The sequence below is a fragment of the Brassica rapa genome, chromosome A06, assembly GCF_000309985.2.
Source record: "Brassica rapa cultivar Chiifu-401-42 chromosome A06, CAAS_Brap_v3.01, whole genome shotgun sequence".
NCBI lineage: Eukaryota > Viridiplantae > Streptophyta > Magnoliopsida > Brassicales > Brassicaceae > Brassica > Brassica rapa.
Genome location: NC_024800.2, coordinates 25,751,689 through 25,776,864, shown reverse-complemented (window position 1 = coordinate 25,776,864; position 25,176 = coordinate 25,751,689). Strand labels below are relative to the sequence as shown.

The window sequence follows — 25,176 nt, the reverse complement described above, 5'->3', positions numbered from 1 at the left end:
AAATACATTAAATTAAATACCACTTTCAAAAATACAATCAATCGAAAATATCCAAACGTTTAGATTTTGCCATTTAAGGTTTAATAGTTATTGTTTAGAGTTTAGTATTTAAGGGTGGAACGAGGTTTATAAACCTCTATAAATAATTTTTAAAACATTGATAAATAATTTAATAAGGTTAATTTTGTTTTTTTCATAATAAATTTAAAGTATTTATAAAATGGTTATCATTTAAAATTTTTTTAAAACAATATCAAATTTGAGATAAAGTCAGAAACCTCCGTATATTTATTTACTATTTTTTTCTTTTTAAATAATGCATGTTTTATGTTTCACATATTAAAATATATTAAAAATAATCATAAATATATTATTTTATGTGTTTAGATATTTTCATAAATTTAATTCATCAATATTTGAATAAGTGTTATTTTTGGAAATTTATAATATATCCTTACTAACTAATAAAAAAAAAAAAAATATATATATATATATATATATATATATATATATATATTGAAGTAATTTTTTTAAAAAAAAATATTTATCTTTGAAAAACAAAGAGAATATTTTCTAGTTCCCGTAACATATATTCACATAGAATAAACAGTAATCTATCTATTTGAAAAAATGTATGTTTTATAATTTTATATATATTAATTTTTGATTATCAACACATTATTTGTTGTAATTAACTATTTCTGATAATTTTTAGCCAATAAAATTTTAATAAATATATTTTTTTAAAGTTTATAATTTTCAATTAAGTACCGCATTGAAAATATTAAAACTTAGTTTTAAATAAATTTTAATTTAAAACATGAATCTTTTTAAAACAAATCAATTATCTTTTTAATAATAATAATAATTTTTAAATTTCAGGAGTTTCGAGGATCCATATAGAAGTCTTGATTAATTTTAAAAGGGTGGTGTGGTCCATATATGAATTCTCGAATGAAATATCATTATTTAGTTTATTTTTTTATGTCCATGAAGATCTTTAAAAATTTCTACGGCCAAAAACTAATAGCACAAAATCTTGCATCTTGATACACAACTAATACATCTAAATTATACGGTTAATTGAATCGAACCCAAGATAAAAGTTTCAGCTGGAATTATTTTACTATAGGTCAAGATGACTTAGTTAATATTCATTTATTCAGTTAATTACTTCTGCAAAAACTTAATTTTGGAATTTATTGTTACGAAAACTCGTTATCTCATCGTTGAGTGCTCTTGGCATTTGCACGCAATTTGGGTTAGAGACAAAAAAAATTGAGCCGAACTCAAATAAACTACAAATTCTTCATAATTTTAAAATGTTAGGAAACTATTTCATGTTTTGCCGACAACTTTGGACTATATTAAAAGTCGTTGATGGTTATTAGATGGAAACAAAACCAAATTTTTTTGAGTATGGTTCTTATTGATGCCTCGTGGGAAATATTCCAAGTGTTGTACCCTTTGATTACATCCTTTATCATGGAAGTAGTACGAAAACATCTTAACCAAAATAAAAAAAAAGTACAGAAAGCAGCATCTTCTGTTTTTGCTATTAAATAGGTGGTACAAGGTACGACAGTAGTACAAATTTTAACTATCAAATCGCGTAGTACAAATACATTTGAGACCATTTTTTTAAATCATAAATATTTTTGCTTTCTTTCCTTATAATCTTAATAATCTTACTTATTTACAGTTTACATTGTGGGTGAATATTTTTAATTGAAAGTTAAATATTATTTTGTAAAAATAATTGCGTATGTTTTAAGCCAATAACTTTGAAATAGTTAACACTAGCTAATACCTTTGGTATAATTGATTTTTAAAATTAGGAATCTTTATTTATTTATTTATTTATATTGCTAAAATCTTATATATTAAAACAGAAGTCACAACATTGATTCATGTGTGATTTTTTTTTAAAATGGACCTAATGGACCTATTCATAGAAATTCATAGTACATTTTAATTTAGACTAATAATAAATAGAATTTTTAAAATATTTTAATAATAATATCTTTTGATATCTTTTCATTTTAAATATAAATATATTTATTTTAAAAGTCTAACAAATCTGTTTGAAAAGATTTTTACAAGATCTTCATTTTCAAAATTATATTTAAATATTTTCACTAATTTCAAAATTAGTTTAAAATATTATTATACATTAATATATTCAGTTATATAAAATGAAAAATAAAAAAATCTATAATATTTTATTTATTATATAACCATAATCAATCATATTAAAATAAAATTATTATATTGAGCTAAATATAATAAAATTGTATTAAATTTATATATTTATATATTTTATTTTCGTAATTATAAAATATTTATGTTCAAAAATAAAATCTAATATGTTGGTAAGATGGGTTAACATTATCAAACTATAAAATATATGTATAAAAATTAACATGTATTTCTATAAAGTTAATAATATAAAATCTTTGTAACTACTTTAATCATAATATATTTTCATTTTAAATATAATATATATTTATATATTATATTTTAAAAATTCTAATAAATCTGTGTAAAAATATTTAAACAATAACTTAATGTATTTTAAGTTATCGTTTAGAAATGAAAGAAAATAAATTATATCATATTCTATCTACTTTTATAGTCATGATCATGTTAAAATATAATTATTATACTAAAATAAATATGATAAATTATATTCAATCGATAAATTTATAAATGTTATTTTCATAAATATAAACTATTTATTTAAAATATAATATGATGATAGAACGGCTTAAAATTAACAAACTATATAATACATGTTTAAAAATTAACACATCTTACAGTTTTATATATACAATAATAAATTATCTAAAATAAATAAGCATAAAAATATTGGTAAAAAGAAATCCAGTTTTGAAATTCGGGTCAAAATTTATCCTAAATTAAATACAAAATATTTTTAAAATATATTTTCTCATGAATATATTAATTTGCTTAATAACTAAATGCAAATACAATAAGATAAATATATAATAAGAAGTGGAAAATACATAAGGTTTAAACAATTAATTAATTATAACATGTAAATTATAAAATTATTGTATTTGAAATAGTTATATAAATATTTAAGTATATGATTAACATTAAAAATATATACCACTTATGTTTTACAACAATAATTTATCTATAAAAAAGTGAAAACAAACATCCGTGCGGTTGCACGGGTCAAAATCTAGTGTTATTAATTAAAACGCATATTCTTGCTGTCAGATCTAATTGTAATGCAGTACAGCGAAACATGGTGTTGTATAAATAATTCCATTAGAAAATCTGAAGAATATCTTTGGAATAAGGAAAAAAAGAAAATAAGAAAACAGAGGGAGAATAAATTCATACATTAATTATTATGACTATTTTTTTTCGTAGAAAACAAAAATCTCAATGCACACCTCGCTCAAAAAAATTTTATTATTATTTTGTTCACTAGTATTTGAATAAGAAAATAGGCGCCAAAAGAAAATAAAACCCGTATAAACGTAAGGGATTAGCTTGGTTTCTTACAAGAACTCAAAGTTAAGTTCTTTCATCTATTTGGTGTCAATGTAAGGGATTAGCTTTACAATCTTATCACCTTGAAGAGTAGGCAAGTCAGCTTCTAAAGGGATACGCTGAAGCATCATGGATTCGTTTAAACTCTCGTACTTGTTCATCATTGTAATCACCTGCTCTCTCTCCTTCTTGAAGATCGATTTCCACGTGTCACTCCGGCACTGAGTCGTCAGTTTTGCTCTGGCCAACGAACGGCGCAAGACTCCAATGGCTTCTCCTAATTCCCCTTCCGATTCCAAGCTTTCAGCTAAGTGTTTTCCACTCTTTAGCTCGTGCAAAGCTCCCAATGTCGATACATAATCCTGATTTTATCAAAATCAGGAGAAACTCTAATTCAAGAACATACTCAAGCTCTTCAAGATTATGCGACGAATAAGGACTTACCAAAAATCGTGATGAGAGTTGTTTAACTTGGGTGTTAGTTTTGGATAAGAGAGAAGCATTGGCTTCAGCAACAAATTGTGTGACACCGTAATGGAGCTTTGCCACTAGACTTGCACTTGTCCCCTTCTCTTTGGCCTTACTTGCCGTCACAGCCTGTTTAGAAAATGTTCAGCAGATTATTTAAGGGACAAAGCCCTAATAAACCTAAAGGTACTTATCAACATCCGTGTGTGAAAAAGTGCTAGCTTTTTCATGTAGCAATCACAAAAATATTTGGTTATAGCCAAAACTGACAATGTTGGTTATAGCCTTTAGTCAAAATCTACTGTAAGCAAAATGAGAAAACTGACCTGTCCTTCAGCTAAACAAAGGAGCTTCAAAGAGGAGCAAACGGGAGATGTTAACTCCGGAAACTTCTCGATATATGACCAATCAGTATGACCAATCTTACATACAGAGTCAAAAACACCAGCTGCTTCTCTATATGCCTTTGTGGATTCCACCATATCTGCTTTAAATCAACATAAACTAAGTTATCACCCAGTTATAGAGAAAAGAAAACACATCGTTAAGCCCATGCCTAAAATATTTCTTTAGTATAGAAAGAAAGATAATAACCTTTGGAGGCTAACACCATTGCCTTCTCCCTGAGCTTCAGAGCGTAGATAAATAGTATCATATGAAGCTCAAACAACATATCTTTAGACTGGAAGAATGGTGTAGATTTAGGCTGAAATATACTCGCAAGGCTTAGACCATTAGAAGACTTGCAATCTAAGTTCAAACCACTGCTCCATCGTATCATGAGATTTTTAGTGAAACGATTACTGATTTCTTGATTACAAGGCTTATTCATGTGATCTATCATATATCGGAGAAAAAGAAGGTACGCTTTAATTCTAACAAGATCCTGAAAAAAAAAACAAGAATGACTATTAAATAACCCTCTAACTTTGACTAAGAAAAAAATAAACCCTAAAAAGAGATGTTCATATGCTCTTTCAAAAAGATTTTACCTCTCTAACAATAGCCTCAACTCCATGGGAGCTTCTACCAATGGAATCTTCCACTTGTTTACGACTCAAGCTTATGTTAAGCTCAGTTTTCGTTTCCTTTTCCGTAAACTTGATCACATTCCCCAAAACAATCTGTTTAAAACCAAAGAAGGCTCTGCTGTTAATTTTCTCGGAGACATTAATCAAAACCTAATACTACTGTGAAACATTCGATGACAAGGTAAACCACTAGACGAAATCGACTAATAATAACGAAGGATAAAGAGAGAAATTTTAAAATTTACCGTTTTGGTTTTAGGTATGGGAATAAAGTAACGCAGCATTGTCTTTGTCTCGTTACAGACACTTGATAATGTAACTTGTAGACGAGGACAACACGAAGAAGAACACACAAAGAGATAAGGATGAAGTTTAGGATTCGATGTATTTCTATATAACCATAAAAATAATTAACTCATCCTATTCCACAGAGGAGAGTGAAATCATGATATTAATAAAAATAGCGATTGTTAGGAAATTATTTTCAGGAGGGTTTTGAGAAATTCGTATAATTTGATTGTGATTGTGGAAAAAGGAAATAAAATAAAATTTGAATTTAAACAAGCCTACGTTTTTTTTTTTTTTTTGATCAAAACAAGCCTACGTTTTTTCAGAGACCTTTTCTCTAAAATCAAAACTACTTGTACAACTAAACCTAAATCATTATATACTCTTCTAAGCAAATAGATTTGGCAACATATAAATGTAATGTAAGTAGTTTGATTTGTTAGTTAAATATGGTTAAAAATAACTGTAGTTTTCTAATCATATTGTTTAATTAATTTAAACTAATCCACGATATAAGTTACAAAAAAAAAAACACTAATCCACGATATGATATTTCCGGGGAATTTGTGCAAGAGAAGTCATTACGAAGGGGTGTATAGAGTCAACCAAAAAAATTCAGAATCGACTGTTTTCACAATCACATTGAGATTCTCATGTCTTTAAACAATGAACAATTTTCATGCCAGGACCTAATCCTTACATTCAGACTTGATATATAACAATATTTTTCCAGTTATAATTAGATGGATTTTGATAATGTAATCTTTTATAACGAACATGTGTGCCAACATGTTGGTCCGATTAGTTCCAACTGTAGGAGATTCAACAACCATTCAAAACGATGAGGAAGGCTGACAGTTGTAATAGACTGAAGGGAAACATACATGTTCTGCGAAAAATGTTCAATAACTAAAACGGACAACTTACAAAAAAAAAACAACCACAACATAACACAAGACAGTAGACAACTTAGGCTGTTTGCATGAAAGAAAAAAAAACACAAAACAAGAGTTCTCAGTTACTTGCGTTACAAAGTCTTGAGAGTTCAGAATATTGCATCAAATATAAAACCAGGGAGAGGGAGAGAGATAGACAGAGATTTAAAAGTTTTTTTAGCTAGACATCATCACATTATCAATAGATTGAAGAGCTTCGTTTGCAAAGAACCTAACATCAACATCTGGATCCTCGCTTAGCTCCACAAGCCCAGGACGAATCGTCTTCTCGACAACCTTTTATTTTTTTACCACCAAACCAAAAATTAAAACAAAACCAGATGGATGTTCTGAATGTTTAGACATATATATACACCTACCGATTGATCGACAATTGGAATGAGGGATTGAAGCACCTTAGCGACGTTGAATTTGATGTTTGGAACTCTGTGGTAGTAAAAAAATAATCTTGTTTATACACTTAAAATGTTTGAAGCAAAATCATGCGAGTCAATAACTAGTTCACAATGAGAACTTGCCTGTCTTTAGCCGCAGTCATCACTACAGGTAAGAGCTTGGAGCATGTGATCTCTGAGCCCATCACTGGTGCAAGAAGAGAAACCGCACGCAAAATGGTCATACGGTATAGATAGTGAGGGTTGTTGATCATCTCAAGAACCTGCAGATTAATGAAAAACCATTGGTTAGCTCTAATAAGATGGTAAATACTGATTCTTCTAAAATCTAGACATACCTGAGGAACTATATGCTGCATTGCCCACTCAGGACCAAATTCCTCAGCAAGCCGCTTCACATTGTTTGCAGCAGCCTCGCGGATTGAGTGAACCTGAATGAAGAGACCATTACTTCAATTTTCTATAAGGGGAAACTGATTTGTTATTTAAGCTTATCTTTGGTTTGAGAGAGAAAGCAGAACCTTGTCTTGTAACCATTGCATGCAAAGAGCGCCAAGCTTATCGTCAAAGAAGCCAACACCTAACTGACTTGCCAACAAAGGTATGTACTCAATGATAGCAAGTCTTACTCTCCAGTGTCTATCTTCAGCAAGTTCTACAATTGCTGGCAACAAGGATTGTGATAGCAGATCTATCCCAATAACCTGCCAAATATAAAAATATTGAAATCACATAAGCGAAAAAAAATTGAAGTCAAGTTAAAAAGAGTAACATGATATTTGTGAAACCATTGACATGAGAAATAAAAGTTGGGTAACTTGGTCATAAACAAACCTGGTTCACTTGGTCAAGTTTGCTGATAATGTTCAAGCGTACATCAGGAAACTCATCTTTCAACAGAGAAAGAAAGATTGGAAGGAGATGCTCAATTGTGGCATCCTGCAATGAAAAATCGATGTAAAAGTTAAAATCTGCAACAACATACACAATCAACCAAAATCTCTTTGTATATGAAATCCACTTTGATTTACTGCAGACGATAACGGTTATGACTTATGAGCACTTTCTAGGCACAATTATTGAACGAAAGGGTAAGTCAACAACCATCTATGTTTCTGAACTCTCTTACCTTGCCCAAGACCGGAGCCATTCCCATTATAACTGAGGCCAATGCAGATCTGACGTGTTGAGATGAGTCTGTTGATAGCTCCTACAAGTAGAATTAAAAGAAACTATAAGTAATACGTAACAGCTTCTAAGTGTTGAGTCAACGATTCTTTAAAAAAATTGAGATTCTCACACAAGTCTCTGAAGAATGTACCTTTACACACGGGAGAATGTGCTGAATAGCAAGTTCAGGGTTTAGGATCCGACAAAACTTAGTAACTTTTCCAGCAGCCGCTATGCGTACTTCAGCCTCATTGTCACGAAGTAGACGCACATATGCAGGCACCAGTTCCGTCCTTGATATAGAAGGAACATTAAATAGTATTAGGAAGAAGCAAGGGGTATCATCAAATATATTGATAATCATACCTCTGAAGAGGTAATCCAATATAAAAATGCATATTATGCAATAGGCCAAAAGAACTTCATTAAAACATACTACATGTTTATCCAAGACTCCTTACCTAGTAGGCTCAGGTCCCACGGCTTCACAAAGCTCATAAAGCTGATTTGCTACCATGTAACGCACACGCCAAGACTTATCCTGCTCAGTGACAAAGTGCAAAGATTAAACATCTCATAAGTGTGGTTTATACAAGGATCATCATAATAAAGACTAAGCAATTAGCACACACGATTACCTGCGAGAAATTAACAATGACGGGAAGAATGTGCGCAACACAGTCCTGAGGCTCCAACAATTTCCCAAGAGCAGCACAACCCTCAACCGCCAATAATCTAACGGAATCTTGATCTGATATGAAAGACAATGAAGAAGCGTAAGATGAAAATAATGCTAGATAACTAAATAGACATACAGGCAATCACATCATGTTTAACTTCAGCTAATGCATTTTAAATCTTGTTGGCCATAACGTTTATACATCCTGTTGGCATATTTTATACCGGTTGGACAATTACATGCTTAAACAAGCAGCAAAGAGACAGTGTGAACCATAACAGATAAGAAATTACCATCTTGAGTAAGATCATCAAACATAGACATAACGTCAGTCTTCAAATGAGCTGATTCAATAGTAGCAGCAAATTTCCCCAGATTGGTTGCTGCAGCTCTTCGCACCATTGGCATATCATCTTGACAGAGCTGGGTATATATTGATCTCAACTCAGTCTTCACCGCATCTGGGGCGCTAGGGTATGCAATATGGAAAACCCCACAAGCTGATACTCTGGCTGTGAACCACTCACCAGCTGCAAGTCTCTGTTACACAGGGAGTAAATCTTCAGTAAATTCTTCATTTCAACAATACATTATGCAAAGCTCTTAAGGAAAAACATCTACTTCGCTTTCAATAAAGATGGCCAGTCACATAAACATCCGGAAAAACACCCTAGAAAAACCAGTATGGTCTCATTGTTTTCAACCTAGCAGTTGTCTATTCCAAAACTTTGAGAGTCTAATATAACTCCAATCACTGTATAAACATATGCATATTCCAACTTATTTCTTATGAGAGTCTAATATAGTTTCAATCTCTATAAGAACATATATATGCATATTGTAACTTATTTCTTATGAGAGTCTAATATAACTTCATTCTCTATAAACAAACATACGCATACAGTAACTTATTTCCTATAAAATTCTAATATAACTTTTAACTTCAATCTCTATATAAAACATACGCATATTGTAACTTATTATCCAATATAACTTCATTCTCTATATAAACATATGCAAAATGGAAATAATTTCTCATATGAGTGAGGATTCTAACATAATCTTGATCTTTCAATATTATTCTTGATTCGTCTATATTTTCTAGATATTTCCTTATCTTTGTGTTTTCTATAATCTTGATACGGTCGATAAATGAAATGAAACCACGAGTTGTTATCCTCCTCTCTTGTCTAACCTTAACCAACGGAATGAAATGCTCAACCAAGTCACTCTCCTTCATCTGAGACCCAACTCTACAAAGCGACTCAACAGCTTTCTCCCTCACACAAGTCTCCTCAACCGTGGAGAGCGTCTCCAACGGTGGAAGCAGAACGTGCGCGTGCTCAACGCCACCAACGTAAGGAATAAACACTCCCAACTCTTCAGCCATTGCAAGCAGCACCTCATCGTCATCGTCATTGTTTTCGCTCAGAAAGGGAATCAGCTCCTTCCTCGTCCTCTCCTCGCCGAGAGCGCGAGCGATCGTGGAAAGCCTCCTGATCGAATTCAACCTTAGCTGAATGTCATCGTTCTTAAGCTCGTCTATGAGGACAGCGATGGGGTAAAGCGGCTCGTCGGTCATCGACATCTTTGATCGAAAGTTCGATTCTCACCTGATACCATCAGAGAAATCGCAAACGCGAGCAATTAGGAGAAGAAACTAAGGAAGAGAAAGAAGATCTGAATTGAATTTACTTCGATTCGAATGAAATGAAAACGGATTTACCGATTCGTTGGCGCCTTCACGGAGGCTGATGCAAATATTCTCCGAGCGATCTACCGATTGAGACCGGGAAGAAGACGACTGAGAGAGAGAGAGAGAGAGAGAGATCTTTCTCGAACCTTTTTCCTACGAACTAGTCTTCAAGCGATTATTGAGGTGGGCTTGAAATCATATTCTCTAAATGGGCTGTATATGGCCCATTAGTTTTTCCAAAGTGTTGTTCCTCCTCGAGATGATAGACAGAAGAAAATCAGATGGAAATGTGAGGATAAAACTCCTTTTTGGGGGGGGGGGGGGGGGGGGGGGGGGGGGGCGGAGGGGGGTAGGAATTTTCATATAAAAAATTATAGATTTAGTTTCTTATTATTTTCGGGAAAATTTTAATTTTACCATAAATTTGATACTATTTTTAGATTTACTTTCAAAGGATAACTGTTTTCATGAATACCATAAATTTGTGATGAAAAAAGATTAAACTATTTTTTAAAAATAATTTATAAATGTTTAATAATCATTTATAAAGTTTATAAATCCAATTTTAAAAACTAAATATAAAATCCAAATGTTAAAATATTTTTGAAAAACTGTAACCAAATTATAGGTTTTCAAACAAGTTATCTTATTCTTTTAGAAGATATTTTATATGGCTTTTGTTTGAAGAACGTAAATTTGAAACACATAATTTTTTTATAAATGCAGAATTTTATAACAGTGTGTTGATTTTTTAAAAAATTATACATATATATATATATATATATATTTTTTATTTTTTTTATATACATATGTGTGTGTGTGTGTGGGACCAAACATTTAACTAATTAATAAGCTGTATCGTCAAGATTATTGAGAAAAAAAGGGGTATCCAACCAAACCAAAAACAGGAACAAACCTAACATCACTCACTAATTTAGTAAGCTTCTTCTCCGAAACCATGTTGATCGAATATACTTTTACTAAACAGTACTTCTTCTGATTCAAAATAATGCAAGTTTTGAATTTTCACATATATTAATAAAATATAAATCAATTTTCAGTACTAAATATATAATTTTTGCTATTTTCTATTTTCTATAAATTTGAAAAATGGTATCAAAATTGTGGTGAAGTTGAAATTTCTCCTAATCCTAAACTAATAAAAAGTTGAGTAAATACAATTATTTTAAAAATATTTACAGTCAATCATTATTAGTAGGTAAAATGTACAAAAATATAGTGTTTGAAACAATTTTTAAAAAGATACATCCACTATGTATTAATCATCGAGCATTACAACATGTTTTCGTAGTCATGTATTCATCATTAAGATGATTTCTAGAATTCTTAGGAAAATAAGTTGGTCCATATAAATATATATTATACTTTTTATTAAACTGACTATCAAATTGATTAGTAGTGTACAAAAAAAAAATTCTCAATTATTTTCTTAAATTAAAGCTACAAATTTACCTAATATGATTAGTATATGACAATTAATGATTATGAATAATACATATTTGATAACAATTTTTGCATCCTCTCTTTTTTTTTGTTTAATTTTATATTACTAAAAGAAATTAAGTAATCACTTTAAGCATATAATAAAAAATTAGATTTTTTTTAAACGACTATAAATTACTAAAAATAGTAAAAGTCTCACACTATAAATTTTGTGATCAATGGTTTAATTTTTTTTGTTCAAGCAAGATACAAATGATCATAAATCGTATGGAAATGAAATCGTATATACTTCTTCAAATCGAAGTAGTTTTTAATATTGGAAGCATTATATATATATATATATATATATTATTACATTCAGATTAAATATTTTGTCTTGATTTTTATTTTTAAAAGCTTTTAATGAAATATTATGACACCTTTTGAGTTTATTTGAAGAATGAGAGATTTGATCATTCGTTTAATGTTTGTTTCTCCCTAATATCCTTTCTAGCTATTATAATTGTAAAAATATGAGATTTAAACTATTTATTATAAGTTTTTTAGTTTTATCATTTAATAAATCAAACAGTTCTTAGTTTATGCATAATTTACATATACTAGAATGATATAATATTATATATATATATATATATTTATCGGTATAATCTTAAGTAACTAAACCTCAAAAGCGTAAGTTAATAAAATAAGTAATTATTTTGTTGTTCTAGAATTAGATGATTTTTAGACTGAACTGGTAAATATATACTAGACACACATTTATATTTAGAGTCTACACTTATATTCTATAATAGCTTGATATATTAGATTTGAACACTAACCTGTGAATAGAGTTTGCCGGTGATTTTCTTCAAAAATTTGATTCTTAGATATGTATATAGAGTTGAACTAATTTTTACATATGTCCATCTTTTTAAATTGATATTTATGCAATTCGCTAAATTCACATAAAAGGTAAAAAAAAACTTATATCAGTGAAACAAAAACGAGAACGAAAGCACAATTTTATAGAAGTAGAAAATGAAATTACTTATGGAGAGTCGATAATAAAAAAAATCGAGAGTAGAAAACCTAATCCCCTTTCGTCATTTTACAATCGATGTTGTATATCTGGTTTTGGTGATTTGTGTCTTCCGTAAAACTTAATTTCTTTTTATGCATATGAAGTCTTAAAAATAATTAAAATGAGCTATAATCCATTAACTCTTCAACAAGAGACAAATGTTGTATCTGTCATTTTACGATCGATAAATATTGTAGTGTTGCAAAATGTTATAACTATTTAATAAACAAACATTAATTTAAAAATCTCAGCCGCGCATACGCGCGGATTATCACTGGTTTTTATTAAACGGAGTAAATAAGAAGCAACTATATATACACATATATGATCATGTATATTATACCGCACATTTCAATGTACAGCGGTTAAGTTACTTGAATTAAAATTCTCACACTTGAACTGAAACCATGTAACCATTATCTTTTACCACTCTTCTGAACCATCATAACAAACACCAATTGGATCCAACAAAGCTCGTTGGCAATATCTTCTATTGGGGTTTCATATTATTATACAAACTTTTAGTAAATGTTTTTTTCCCAAGTTATTTACTTGTTTAAAGTAAATCAATATGGTTGCCAAAAAAAAGTAAATCAATATGTTTGCCCATTTAATGAGTTGCGGATACTATTCAGTTGAAATACTGATTTTGTACAAAGAGGGAAAAGCAATAAGAAGTTTTCTTAGTAACTTATCCGGGCGTTGAATCGAATGGCTGATCTAGAAATACGTATAATCCGAGGCATAACTATAAAACCTTGTTTAATACCATTATAAATCTGAATTTTCAAAAGGAGCATTAATACCAAAAATATGTACAACACTACACTAGTTTCTAAAACATCCTGATGTGCAGCTGCCCCTCCCTAACATAGATTGACAACTGTTTGAATCTATCTTAATGGCCGGCCATGTTTTGTAGCCTAACATGCATGACAGGATGAGATGGTTAAATATCTAATACAACACATTGATATGATATTTAAGAGCATCTCTTCTGATGGTTGACATCATTTTTCTTTCAAAATGAGATAAATCTAAAATGAAATTGTGTTTTATTCCAATATTCTTTTTCACTTTCCATCTAAAAAACATATTTTAAATATATTATATTATTAATTCTAATAATTTTTTTCATCAACTAATGATTCTTATTATTTTATTTTTTTTACAAATTTGACATAAATAATGTTATTTAACTATATCTTTATTGTACATAAATTAGCTTTTAAAATAATGTGAAATTATTTATATAAACTACATCCTCTCTGACCAGGTCCTGATTATCGCCTTATAATTGTATTATAAAATATTAATAATTTTGTTAATGCATAAAACACAAATATTATATTTAATCTTTTAGATATAAAACAAAACTATATAAAATTGAAGAATCAATTTACAAATAACAAAGTCTAACACTAAAATAATGCACTATTGGAAAATGTTTTTCTCATTTTTTTATGTTTTTTTTTCTCAAAGTGATGGATCATTGAAGATGATGTAACTGGACCGAATATTTGCGTTTTGGAGAAAACTATATGGCTGATAATTAGATTTAGAACTATATGCATTAGATGATTCATTTTGGCACCACATATTTGCCAAGCAGTATTACCTAACTGATCCGTGTATATAAACCTTTGTGTTGTCCAGTGTATTCAAACACCAAGTAGAGAGAATCTTATAATTGAATGGCTACTTTCTGTATGTCCTCGCCTCCTATTTATATAAATGCCTTCACCTCTAACGTTCGTCTTCGTCGTTTCGCATGCAAATCAATGACCAAAATGACGTCGGATGATGTCTCTGTTGACCTCTGTCGACGCTCCGGTAACTATCAACCTTCTCCTTGGGACCATCATTCACTCCTCGCGATCAAGATTAAATATGCGGTAATACTATTTTAATCATTTTCTCGTGTACTATGTTCACTATTTTGAGAACAAATTTATAGTTCAATTTCTGTCAGTTACCATAAATACTTCAAAAAAAATTGTTTAGAAAATAGTTTGTATACATTTTTATTAATTAAAATTGATAAGTTATAAATCCAAATAAATAAATAAAATCTATCGAATTACTAATAGTTTAAGATTATTGAAAATTATTAATTATAAAATAATATTTTTTATAATCAAAATTTAATGTATTTTTAATATACGTGAACCATCAAAATCCATTAAATTTGAATCAGTTGGAACTAATATTTAGTATTTGATTAAAAAAATATATATTAACCCGGATTATATGGTGATAATTCTTAATTTATATTTTATGTTAACTTTTCACTTATACATCTCTTATAGAGTTATATAGCAGTTTAAAGCCTTATTGACTAGACACAGTATGATGGATACAGAATGAAAAGGAAGTGATAACTAGAGATGTGTTGAAGAAGAAAATGAAGAAGATACTTGATGTTGAGCTGAAAACCCGTCTTGAGCAATTAGAGCTCATCGATGATCTGCAAAAACTTGGGATTTCGCATCATTTTGAGCTAGAAATAAAGGACATTTTAACGGATTTGCATCACAAAAATGAAAAACATTTATGGAATTGTGACAAGGAGGAAGATCTACATGCCACCGCACTCGAATTCCGACTTCTTAGACAACATGGTTTTGAGATCTCAGAAGGTTAGTATCTTCATAAGTCAAACTTCATTGTATGTAAAGTTCAGAATTATTTGATGACGCCATCGGTTGTTTCAGATGTATTTGATGTGATCGTCAACAAAATAGAAAGTGCTACGTTCAAGAGTGATGATATAAAAAGTATCATCACTTTATACGAAGCGTCGTATCTGTCCTCAAAATCGGATACTAAACTTTATAAAGTCATCAGACCCTTTGCGACAGAAAAGCTAAGAGAATATGTTAATGGTGATCGTGATAATGAAACTTACAAGACACGTGAGAAGGCGATCCATGCTTTAGAAATGCCGTACCATTGGAGAATGAGACGGCTGGAGACAAGATGGTACATAGATGCATACGAAAAGAAACATGACATGAATCTTGCCTTGATGGAACTCGCCAAAATTGATTTCAATATCGTACAAGCTTCTCACCAAGAAGAACTCAAATACCTTTCCAGGTAATAGACTAAAAGAAGCAGTACATAGTAATTTTTAATATATCACAACGAAATTTACTCTTTTTAATCATCTTCTTTTAATGATACAAAGCTGGTGGAAGGAGACATGTTTAAGTAATCAACTTCCCTTTGTAAGAGATGGAATAGTCGAGAATTACTTTTGGAACGTTGGAATAATATATGAACCTCAATTTGGATATACACGACGATTCATGACTATAATTAGTGCACTTATAATAACCATTGACGACATCTACGATATTTATGGCACTCTTGAAGAACTTGAACTCTTCACTGCCATGGTTGATAAGTAAGGACTCTACTATCTAACCAAATTTCTCAGTTTTCTTGGTTGGTCGTAATAAGTAGAACTAATTATACATTAGTGATTGAATTATATGTCTACTTAATATATAACAAATTATTAGTTTATAAAAAAAAACTATTGTTGCCACTGTTATTTGAAATATTTTTAAACTAAAACAGGTTCACTCGCAAATTTTGAGTATACATTTATGAATTCGCCTTTTTATTATAATATAATATTTTAGAAATATAGTCAAAAATATATTTTTGAAATAGAAGTTACAAAAACAATGATATGTTGATTAAATAACTTGATAATTTATTTTTCAAGGTTTTGTTTACAAAAGCGTTATTGTACCAACAAATCGTATATATTGTAGTTGGAATGTAAATGGTCTTGATGAGCTCCCCGAGTACATGAGGCTGTGTTTTCGTGTCTTGTACAATGAAATCAATGGCATTGGATGTGATATTCTCAAACATAAAAATATCAACGTCATTCCTTTTCTCAAAAAATCAGTAAGTTTTAATATTTATATATATTGAAATAATTTTTTTTTTGTCAACATATATATTGAAATAATTAATCATTACTTTCTTACACTTTATTTTTGTTAAAAATTAGTGGACAGATTTATGTAAAGCATATCTAGTGGAAGCAAAATGGTACAAAAGAGGTTACAAACCAAGCTTGGAAGAATACATGCAAAATGCTTGGATATCAACATCGGTTCCAACGATGTTAATCCACTTTTACTGCGTTTTCTCTGACCAAATCTCAATTCAAATATTGGAATCTTTGTCTGAACACGGACAAAATGTTGTCCGATGCTCCGCCACCGTCCTCCGTCTAGCTAATGATCTTGCAACTTCGCCGGTAAATATCGTATCTTATAAGAATATTAGACGATAAGAAAATATTTTCTAAAAATTGATAATATGACGAGTTAGTGAGTTCATTAAACTGTAGGATGAATTGGCGAGAGGAGACGTGCTCAAATCGGTTCAATGTTACATGCATGAGACAGGAGCATCTGAGGAAGAGGCACGTGGTCACGTGCAGCAGATGATCAGCGACACTTGGAACGAAATGAATTACGAAGCAAAAATTGCATTACTCCCTCGAGGTTTTGTGGAGGCCACAATGAACCTGGCACGCATGTCGCAGTGCATATATCAACACGGTGATGGTCATGGACGTCCCGACAAAGCGAAGACTGTTGAGCGTGTCATGTCCTTGTTTGTTAGTCCAGTCCCGTTGGATTAACTTAAAACATAATTAAATTTACATTTTAAACCACTCAAAAGCATATATACAAAATCAGTAGATAAGGTGATACACTCTGAGGCTTATTCAAGCAACACAATTCCATCCAAGTTCAAACTTTAGACCAATGCAAATCATAAGGTCCATTTTATGATAATGCACCCTTTTAATTTCAAATCTTCATAATGATATTCCAAGGAAGCTTATAGTTGTTACAATGGCCTACTAGGTAACACATGTGCTGTTTTCAAATCTGAACCAGATTCATAAGATATATCATCAATGCAACATTACTAGTAGGGAGAAGAAAAGTTGCTTTGCAATTGCGCGATGCCTTGTGAACCAAGAAAGGTGGTGTTGTCCTTGAGAAAAGCAGAGTACCAATGAGCAGAGAGCTTTGGAGTTCTCTTGCGGTGAGGATCGCTGAAATTCACGAAGTACAATCCAAAACTATACTCGTATCCGCTTAGTAATTCATATAGATCCATAAAGGACCATACGAAATAGCCTCTCGTGTCTGATCCGTTCCTACAAGTAGTAATATGTATTTTCTTCCATTATTACATTAACAAGAGAAGACAGGATGCAACTAGAAAAGTCCACTTACGTAATGGAGTTGAGCACAGCACCAATATAAGCATGTAAGAACTCAATTCTTGGTGTGTCCTGCAAATTTTGCTTCATCGGTGTACCTACATTCGTTTGAATTGGCAAAGGAATTGAGAAAACGACGACAAAACATTAGATAGGTCAGATAAATTCAGAGAGAGAGAGAGAGAGAGAGAGAGAGAGAGACCATTCTCGAGAATGTAGACAGGAGGATTGCCATAGCTCTCCTTTATACACTCCAGGACAGCTTCCATAGCCCATGGAACAATAGCATACTTGTCCAAACAAAACAAGAAACAGCTAATAAGATGGATTGAGAACACTTGAGTATTTAAAACTTAGTAACGTGGAAAGATGTATAGCTCCCAATGACTGTCCTCCCGAGCAGTAAAACAAAGAAGAGAAGATTTAGCAAAAATAAAATAAATCGAGGTAAAACAGCGGGACTTTGGGATTTGACGTGTGTGACAGAAGTCTCAGAAGCTGCAAGATAGTGAATGACTCCTACGAAGTCAGAAGAGCCTTTAACTAATGCTGATTCCTCTTCTGTGAAAACTGGTAGTCTTGATCCAACGATTCTTTTCATTTCATCGGGATAGTCTTCATATGTAAGAGGCCCAAGCATCCTGGAATTTAAAGAAAAGAATGTACCTATTACTGTTTTTTTTTTAAATGTAGTTTCAGGTGCTTTTACATATATTAACAAACATGTATTAAACATTTACTATAAATGTCTTATTTTTTGTAATGACCAGTTTCATTAATTTTATATCAATAGTAGTTTAATAAACACAATAATTTTTTTGAAGTTTTCAGTTTATATTTTCAACTAATAAAAAATAATCATTTTTGTGAAACAATTAAATTCTAAAACATCTAATCTTAACGAAATGGAGGGAGCATGCTTTATCATCTTTTTAGCTTAAATAGAACCTTGGGGCTATTTGTTTTCGATTTCAAAAAGAAAAGCTTTTGGAACCTTTGGTGCCTGACTCACCATCCGAATATGAAAGCTTTAGCTATTTGAACTGCGATCTCATCATTCGTGGAGCTTGTAGAAGGAGTAAACCCTATCGTAAATACGCTAAAGCCTACGTACGGAACCTCCCTGTATATCCTGAGAAATACTCACACGGTCGCGAGAGGGTTATCCAAAAGATATATAATGAATTAATATACCTTGTACTTTTGCTTATATAGTCTTGAAGCAGAGGCGTGCGCAAGAAGCAAGTTATGGCCTACGATATATGGTCCAGTCGAAGAGTTCCCTGACGAGCATTTACTTCGTGAGGAGCAATGACCAGGCAGTAACAAACCATCACTGTAGCCTCCGATAGTGTATATATTAGCCTCGTTGATCGTGGTCCAGAATTTGACATGGTTCCCAAACTCTCTGAAGCAAACATCTGCGTAAGCAGTAAAGTCTTCGCTGCAATGATAGCAAATAACATCAAATATTTTTTTTGTAGAAATTGTTGGATAAGCTACTAAGTCTAATGTTGAATAAGTCTAGCTATCTTTTAGGAGTTTGTTTCTGTTATGTAGTTTAGTTGCGTAGTAGTCTACTCTTTCCATTATGTTCCTAAATTGTCGGTACTCTCTGTTTCGTTGTTATCAAGCTTCTTTAATAGCTTGTGTACTTTCTTTTACGTAATATCACAGAACATTCAGACTATTTGCTTTGATCTCCTTTATTTGGTATCAGAGCGAAATCCATTCATTGAGTGTTTGAGAGGAAAAACACTGGAGAAACAATGGCAGATGCTGGACATTTCACTACACCAGCGGTTCCAAAGTTTGATGGCGATTATGATCATTGGAGCTTGATCATGGAGAACCTCCTTCGATCAAAGGAGTACTGGAGCACCATCGATCCCGGCTTTTAAGATCTGAGGATACATGAGGCGCCAAGTCCGGCACAGCAAAGGGCGCTTGAAGAAGCGAAGCTCAAAGATCTCAAGGCCAAGAACTACTTGTTTCAGTCAATTGACAAAACAACCTTGAAAACCATTACCAACAAGGAGACTGTGAAACAGTTGTGGGAGTCTATGAAGATCAAGCATCAAGGAAGTGGTAGAGTGAAACGTGCTCAACTCCAAAGGCTTAGGAGAACCTTTGAGACCTTAGAGATGAAAACTGGAGAAGGAGTGGCCGATTACTTTGCTAGAGTCATGGAGACAGCAAACGATATGAGGATTTGTGGTGAAATCATGGAAGATGTCAAGATCATTGAGAAGATTCTTAGGAGTCTTACTGAGAACTTCAACTTTGTAGTCTGCTCCATTGAAGAATCAAAGGATATTGATTGCCTCACGGTGGACGAGTTGCAGGCTTCCCTGCAAATACATGAGAGCAAGGTGACTGAAAATAAAAGTGAGAAACAAGTTCTACAAGTGGAGTATGAGCCAAGGAACACTAGGGGAAAAGGAAGATGGAATTCTCAGAGAGGAAGAAATAATTACAGAGGACGAGGCAGAGGCAGATCCTATGTGAATAGGGCAACCATAAATTGTTTCAGATGTGGAAAGCTAGGGCATTATCAATTTGAATGCACTAGCCATGAGAAAGGTGTCAACTATGCTGAGGTTGACGAAGAAGAAGAAGAGCTACTGTTGATGGCATATGCTGATCTGAGTACTGAAGAAGAGAGAGGGAAGTGGTTTCTTGATTCTGGATGCTCAAACCATATGACAGGAGAGAAGGATTGGTTTGTGGAGCTTGATCAGAGCTTTAAACACTATGTACGCTTGGGGAACAGCTCAAGGATGGCTGTACAAGGAAAGGGAAAAGTGAGGTTTGAGGTAGAAGGGATAGTACAAGTGGTGACTGATGTGTACTATGTTCCTAATCTAACCAATAATCTTCTGAGTCTGGGTCAGTTACAAGAGAAACAGTTGACGATAACAATCAAGAATGGCATCTGTAAAATCTATCACTTTCAGAGAGGACTGATTGTCGAGACTCAAATGACAACAAACCGCATGTTTGTCATTCACGCAAAGAAGAAGAAGCTGAAAGCCGAGAAGTGCTTCAAGATGGATGAGGAAGACTTGGAAATGCTGTGGCACAGAAGATTTGGACACCTGAACAACAAATCTCTTCAGGTGATGCAGAAGAAGCAAATGGTAAAAGGAATACCAAGTCTTAAGGATGAAACAAAAGTATGCACGGTTTGCAATGTGGGAAAACAAAAGAGAGGCAAGTTTCCAAAGAAAAGCAAATGGAGAGCAACCAAGAAGCTGGAGTTGATTCATTCTGATCTTTGTGGGCCGATCTCTCCGATCTCTCAAAGTGGTAAAATATACTTGTTGGTATTTGTGGATGACTTCAGTAGGAAAACTTGGTTGTACTTTCTTACAGAGAAAGCAGAAGCGTTTGAGACCTTCAAGCTTTTCAAGGTCTCTGTTGAGAAGGAAGCCAAGACAGTAATTCGAGGACTGCGAACTGATAGGAGAGGAGAATTCACCTCAGAAAAATTCAATGCTTTCTGCAGGGACAACGACATAAAGAGGCAACTGACAGCAGCCTACACTCCCCAACAAAATGGAGTAGCAGAGAGAAGAAATCGAACAATCATGAACATGGTTCGCTGTCTGCTTCATGAGAAAGAAATGCCGAGATCACTGTGGCCAGATGCAGCCAGATGGACAGCGCATGTTCTGAACAGAAGCCTCACGAAAGCTGTAAGTGACAAGGTTCCTGAAGAGAGATGGACAGGAATCAAACCAAAGGTGGATTATTTCAGAGTCTTTGGATCAGTTGCGCATGTTCATATTCCTGAGCAAAAGAGAATCAAGCTTGATGATCGTAGCCACAAATGCATTCTACTTGGCGTGAGTGATGAGTCAAAAGCATACCGGCTATATGATCCCATCACCAACAAAGTCATTGTAAGTAGAGATGTAATATTTGAAGAAGATGCTAAGTGGGATTGAAAGTTAAGCACACCAGAGAAGAATGATCTCATTTGGGGAGATAACGATGATGCTCTTGAAGGAGAAGAAAGAGATGAAGAAGAATTTGGTGAAGAAGAAAACGTAGCTGAAACTGGTGATGATGTAGCTCAAACCGATGATGAAGCTGAAACAGAGGCTGAACCAGAGAATACAGAGGCTCCAACTGCAGTGACTCAGAGATATGAACAAGGAGAACAGTCCAGGAGAGTGAGGAAGCAGCCTGGATGGATGCAAGATTTCATAAGCAGAGAAGAAATGAGTGAAGAAGAAACTGGAATGCATCTTGCTCTCTACGCTTGCAGCGATGATCCAATGTACTATCATGATGCTGTGAGAGAAGAAAGATGGAAAGAAGCCATGAAGTCAGAGATTCAATCAATCGAGAAGAATCACACTTGGGAACTTGTAGATCTACCACACGAAGCAAAGGCCATTGGAGTAAAATGGGTATACAAAACGAAGTTAAATGAAGAAGGGAAGGTGGAGAAGTACAAGGCTCGTCTGGTAGTGAAAGGTTATTCACAAACGCCAGGAGTAGACTACACGGAGGTCTTTGCACCTGTTGCTCGATGGGATACTATCAGGAGTCTTCTTGCTGTTGCAGCTCAACGAGGGTGGTGTGTTTACCAGCTAGATGTTAAGAGCACTTTCCTCTACGGGGAACTGAAGGAGGAGGTCTATGTAAATCAGCCTGAAGGTTTTATCAGAGCAGGGGAGGAGGACAAGGTGTATCGTCTCAAGAGGGCTCTCTATGGTTTAAAGCAGGCACCAAGGGCCTGGTTCAGTAGAATTGAGAGCTACTTTAAGAAAGAAGGTTTTCAAAGAAGTGACTATGATCATACCCTCTTCCTAAAGAAATCGGCTCTCAAGATCTTGGTGGTAAGCATTTATGTAGATGATCTGATTTTCACTGGGAATGATGAACTCTTGTGTGCTCAGTTCAAAAGGTCGATGCAACAAAAGTTTGAAATGACAGATATGGGCAAGATGAAGTTCTTTCTTGGTGTGGAAGTTAATCAAAGCGATGAGGGCATTCACATTTGTCAAAAGAAGTATGCTAAAGAAGTTTTGGAGAGGTTCAATATGTGGAGCTGCAACTCGGTTAAGAATCCAATTGTTCCAGGAGCTGTAATATCAAAGGAAGGGAGCAGAATGGCTGATGCAACTCTCTACAAACAACTCGTGGGCTGTCTGATGTATCTCACGGTTACGAGACCTGATCTCATGTTTGTAGTTTGTCTGATATCGCGTTTCATGTCTGATCCTAAGGAGGAACACATGTTGATTGCCAAGCGGGTTCTGCGATACATAAGAGGAACGGTGGATCTAGGAATCTTCTACAAAAGGTCATCAGGTTTGTCTGTGTTGGGTTTTACGGACAGTGACTATGCTCGAGATGTGGATGATAGGAAAAGCACATCCGGGTACGTGTTTCTGGTGAACGGAGCAGCCATTTGTTGGAGTTCAAGGAAGCAAGACATTGTTACACTATCTTCTACTGAGGCAGAATATGTTGCAGCAACATCAGCTGCGTGTCACTCTGTCTGGTTGAAGGGAATACTGCAGGAGCTGGGAGCGATAGATGAAGAGTGTATGGATGTTATGTGTGACAACAGTTCTGCGATCAAGTTATCAAAGAACCCTGTTCTGCATCGGACAACTAAACACATCAACGTCAGGTATCATTATCTGCGTAATTTGGCAAGTGAAGGGATCATGAAGCTAGTGTTCTGCGGTACAAACGATCAGGTGGCTGATATCATGACGAAACCGATCAAGCTGGATCAGTTTGAGAAGCTCAGAAGATTGCTTGGGATGCAAGGTGTGGCGTGTGGAAGTTTAAACTGATGCTCTAGAGCATTCAGTTTAAGGGGAGGAATTTGTTGGATAAGCTACTAAGTCTGATGTTGAATAAGTCTAGCTATCTTTTAGAAGTTTGTTTCTGTTATGTAGTTGAGTAGTTGCGTAGTGGCCTACTCTTTCCATTATGTTCCTAAATTGTCGGTACTCTCTGTTTCGTTGTTATCAAGCTTCTTTAATAGTTTGTGTACTTTCTTTTACGTAATATCACAGAACATTCCGACTATTTGCTTTGATCTCCTTTAGAAATATGTATAAAAAAAAAAAAATTTTGTTAAAGCCTACATGGTTTTTCGGTTGAGCCATCCTCCATATTCATTCTCGAGATACCGAGGATGATCGTAGTGGTAGAGTGTAACATGTGGTTGAATCCCTGTAGTAACTTTTCTTATGCAAGGACTCGGTCTTCTTGTTTCCTGGTATTGATGAGTTCCTGACCAAAGCTAAATCACAGTAAGGAGTGGAGTTTAGTGGAGAAGGTATATTGGAGGTTATGGTAAGTTCTTTCTCTTCCCATTATCTTTTCAAACCGCCAAAAACATTTTACTAAATGCGTACAACTCGATCGTTTTAAGCGGACCCAAAAAAAACCTCATTATAATATTTTCTATAATCTTCAGATCTTTTATTTTCTAATAAAACCATTGTAGACATATTTTAAAAGAATATTTGTAAGAAAATCACTGAAAACCCAATGATCATTTAGTTATATATTTATTTGAAAATGTTAAATTTATTCATGTCAATTTTTTTTTACAATGAATGCAATTCTACTTTTAAACTGTTGTAATTTTTGAAAAATAGTAGACTTAACAACAGAGAACATTTGATATTTGTCACTGTAGATTATCTAGTGGCGAACCACTTCAGCTCCCCCTAACCCTCTTATACACGGGATCATGTTTCTGATTTGTTTGTCGATGTTGTGTGCAAGGATTGATGCAGGTTGAGTTGATTCACCTTTTCGTCGCATGTTTCTCTCCCGCTAAATAGCATGTACCGTTGACTGAAACACATAGCACAATCATAATCACGATTGTGTGTGGCGCATGGCGATGACTATTCAGTAAGAATATTGATTTCGGTGAAAAGCAATCGGATAATACTTACCTAAGCTTCGATTGTAGATTACCCAAAATGATATGAATATTATTTCCCATACCACTGACTCTACCTGAGCGGGCCATGTTTTATTTCCTAAGGAACCAAATTATGTCATATTGTCATATTGACACGGAACCGACACCACGAGGATCATGAGGTATACGTATTTAGGTTTCGGAGAAAAATATATCTTATTTGATTTCAACTTTCACGTCTATACATGCGAGTGACTCTACCTAA

General features: G+C 33.2%; 3 protein-coding genes and 1 pseudogene across 3 annotated transcripts; 1 reads left to right on the top strand and 3 right to left on the bottom strand.

The window, feature by feature from the left end:
• Positions 1-3,446: 3,446 nt before the first annotated feature.
• LOC103875350 lies at positions 3,447-5,962 on the bottom strand. The gene is made up of 4 exons (XM_033273083.1): positions 4,588-5,962; positions 4,320-4,477; positions 3,970-4,122; positions 3,447-3,887 (listed from the first exon to the last, which is right to left on the bottom strand). Exons 1-4 carry the CDS (start codon positions 4,835-4,837, stop codon positions 3,564-3,566), a joined length of 885 nt encoding a protein of 294 aa, XP_033128974.1. The 5' UTR covers positions 4,838-5,962; the 3' UTR covers positions 3,447-3,563.
• Positions 5,963-6,197: 235 nt separating this feature from the next.
• Positions 6,198-10,454, bottom strand: LOC103875349 (serine/threonine-protein phosphatase 2A 65 kDa regulatory subunit A beta isoform). Its single transcript, XM_009153863.2, has 13 exons — positions 10,239-10,454; positions 9,708-10,125; positions 8,806-9,052; positions 8,472-8,584; positions 8,295-8,374; positions 7,985-8,126; positions 7,793-7,873; positions 7,498-7,602; positions 7,185-7,367; positions 7,002-7,094; positions 6,787-6,926; positions 6,628-6,694; positions 6,198-6,544 (listed from the first exon to the last, which is right to left on the bottom strand). Exons 2-13 carry the CDS (start codon positions 10,098-10,100, stop codon positions 6,425-6,427), a joined length of 1,764 nt encoding a protein of 587 aa, XP_009152111.1. The 5' UTR covers positions 10,101-10,125; positions 10,239-10,454; the 3' UTR covers positions 6,198-6,424.
• A 3,975-nt stretch (positions 10,455-14,429) lies between these two features.
• On the top strand, positions 14,430-17,561 carry LOC103875348 (1,8-cineole synthase 1, chloroplastic). The gene is made up of 7 exons (XM_009153862.3): positions 14,430-14,630; positions 15,098-15,374; positions 15,450-15,834; positions 15,926-16,144; positions 16,521-16,659; positions 16,766-17,017; positions 17,111-17,561. The coding sequence occupies exons 1-7, from the start codon at positions 14,430-14,432 to the stop codon at positions 17,405-17,407; spliced, it is 1,770 nt and encodes a 589-aa protein (XP_009152110.1). The 3' UTR covers positions 17,408-17,561.
• On the bottom strand, positions 17,500-25,019 carry LOC103875421 (annotated as a pseudogene).
• Positions 25,020-25,176: the final 157 nt, after the last annotated feature.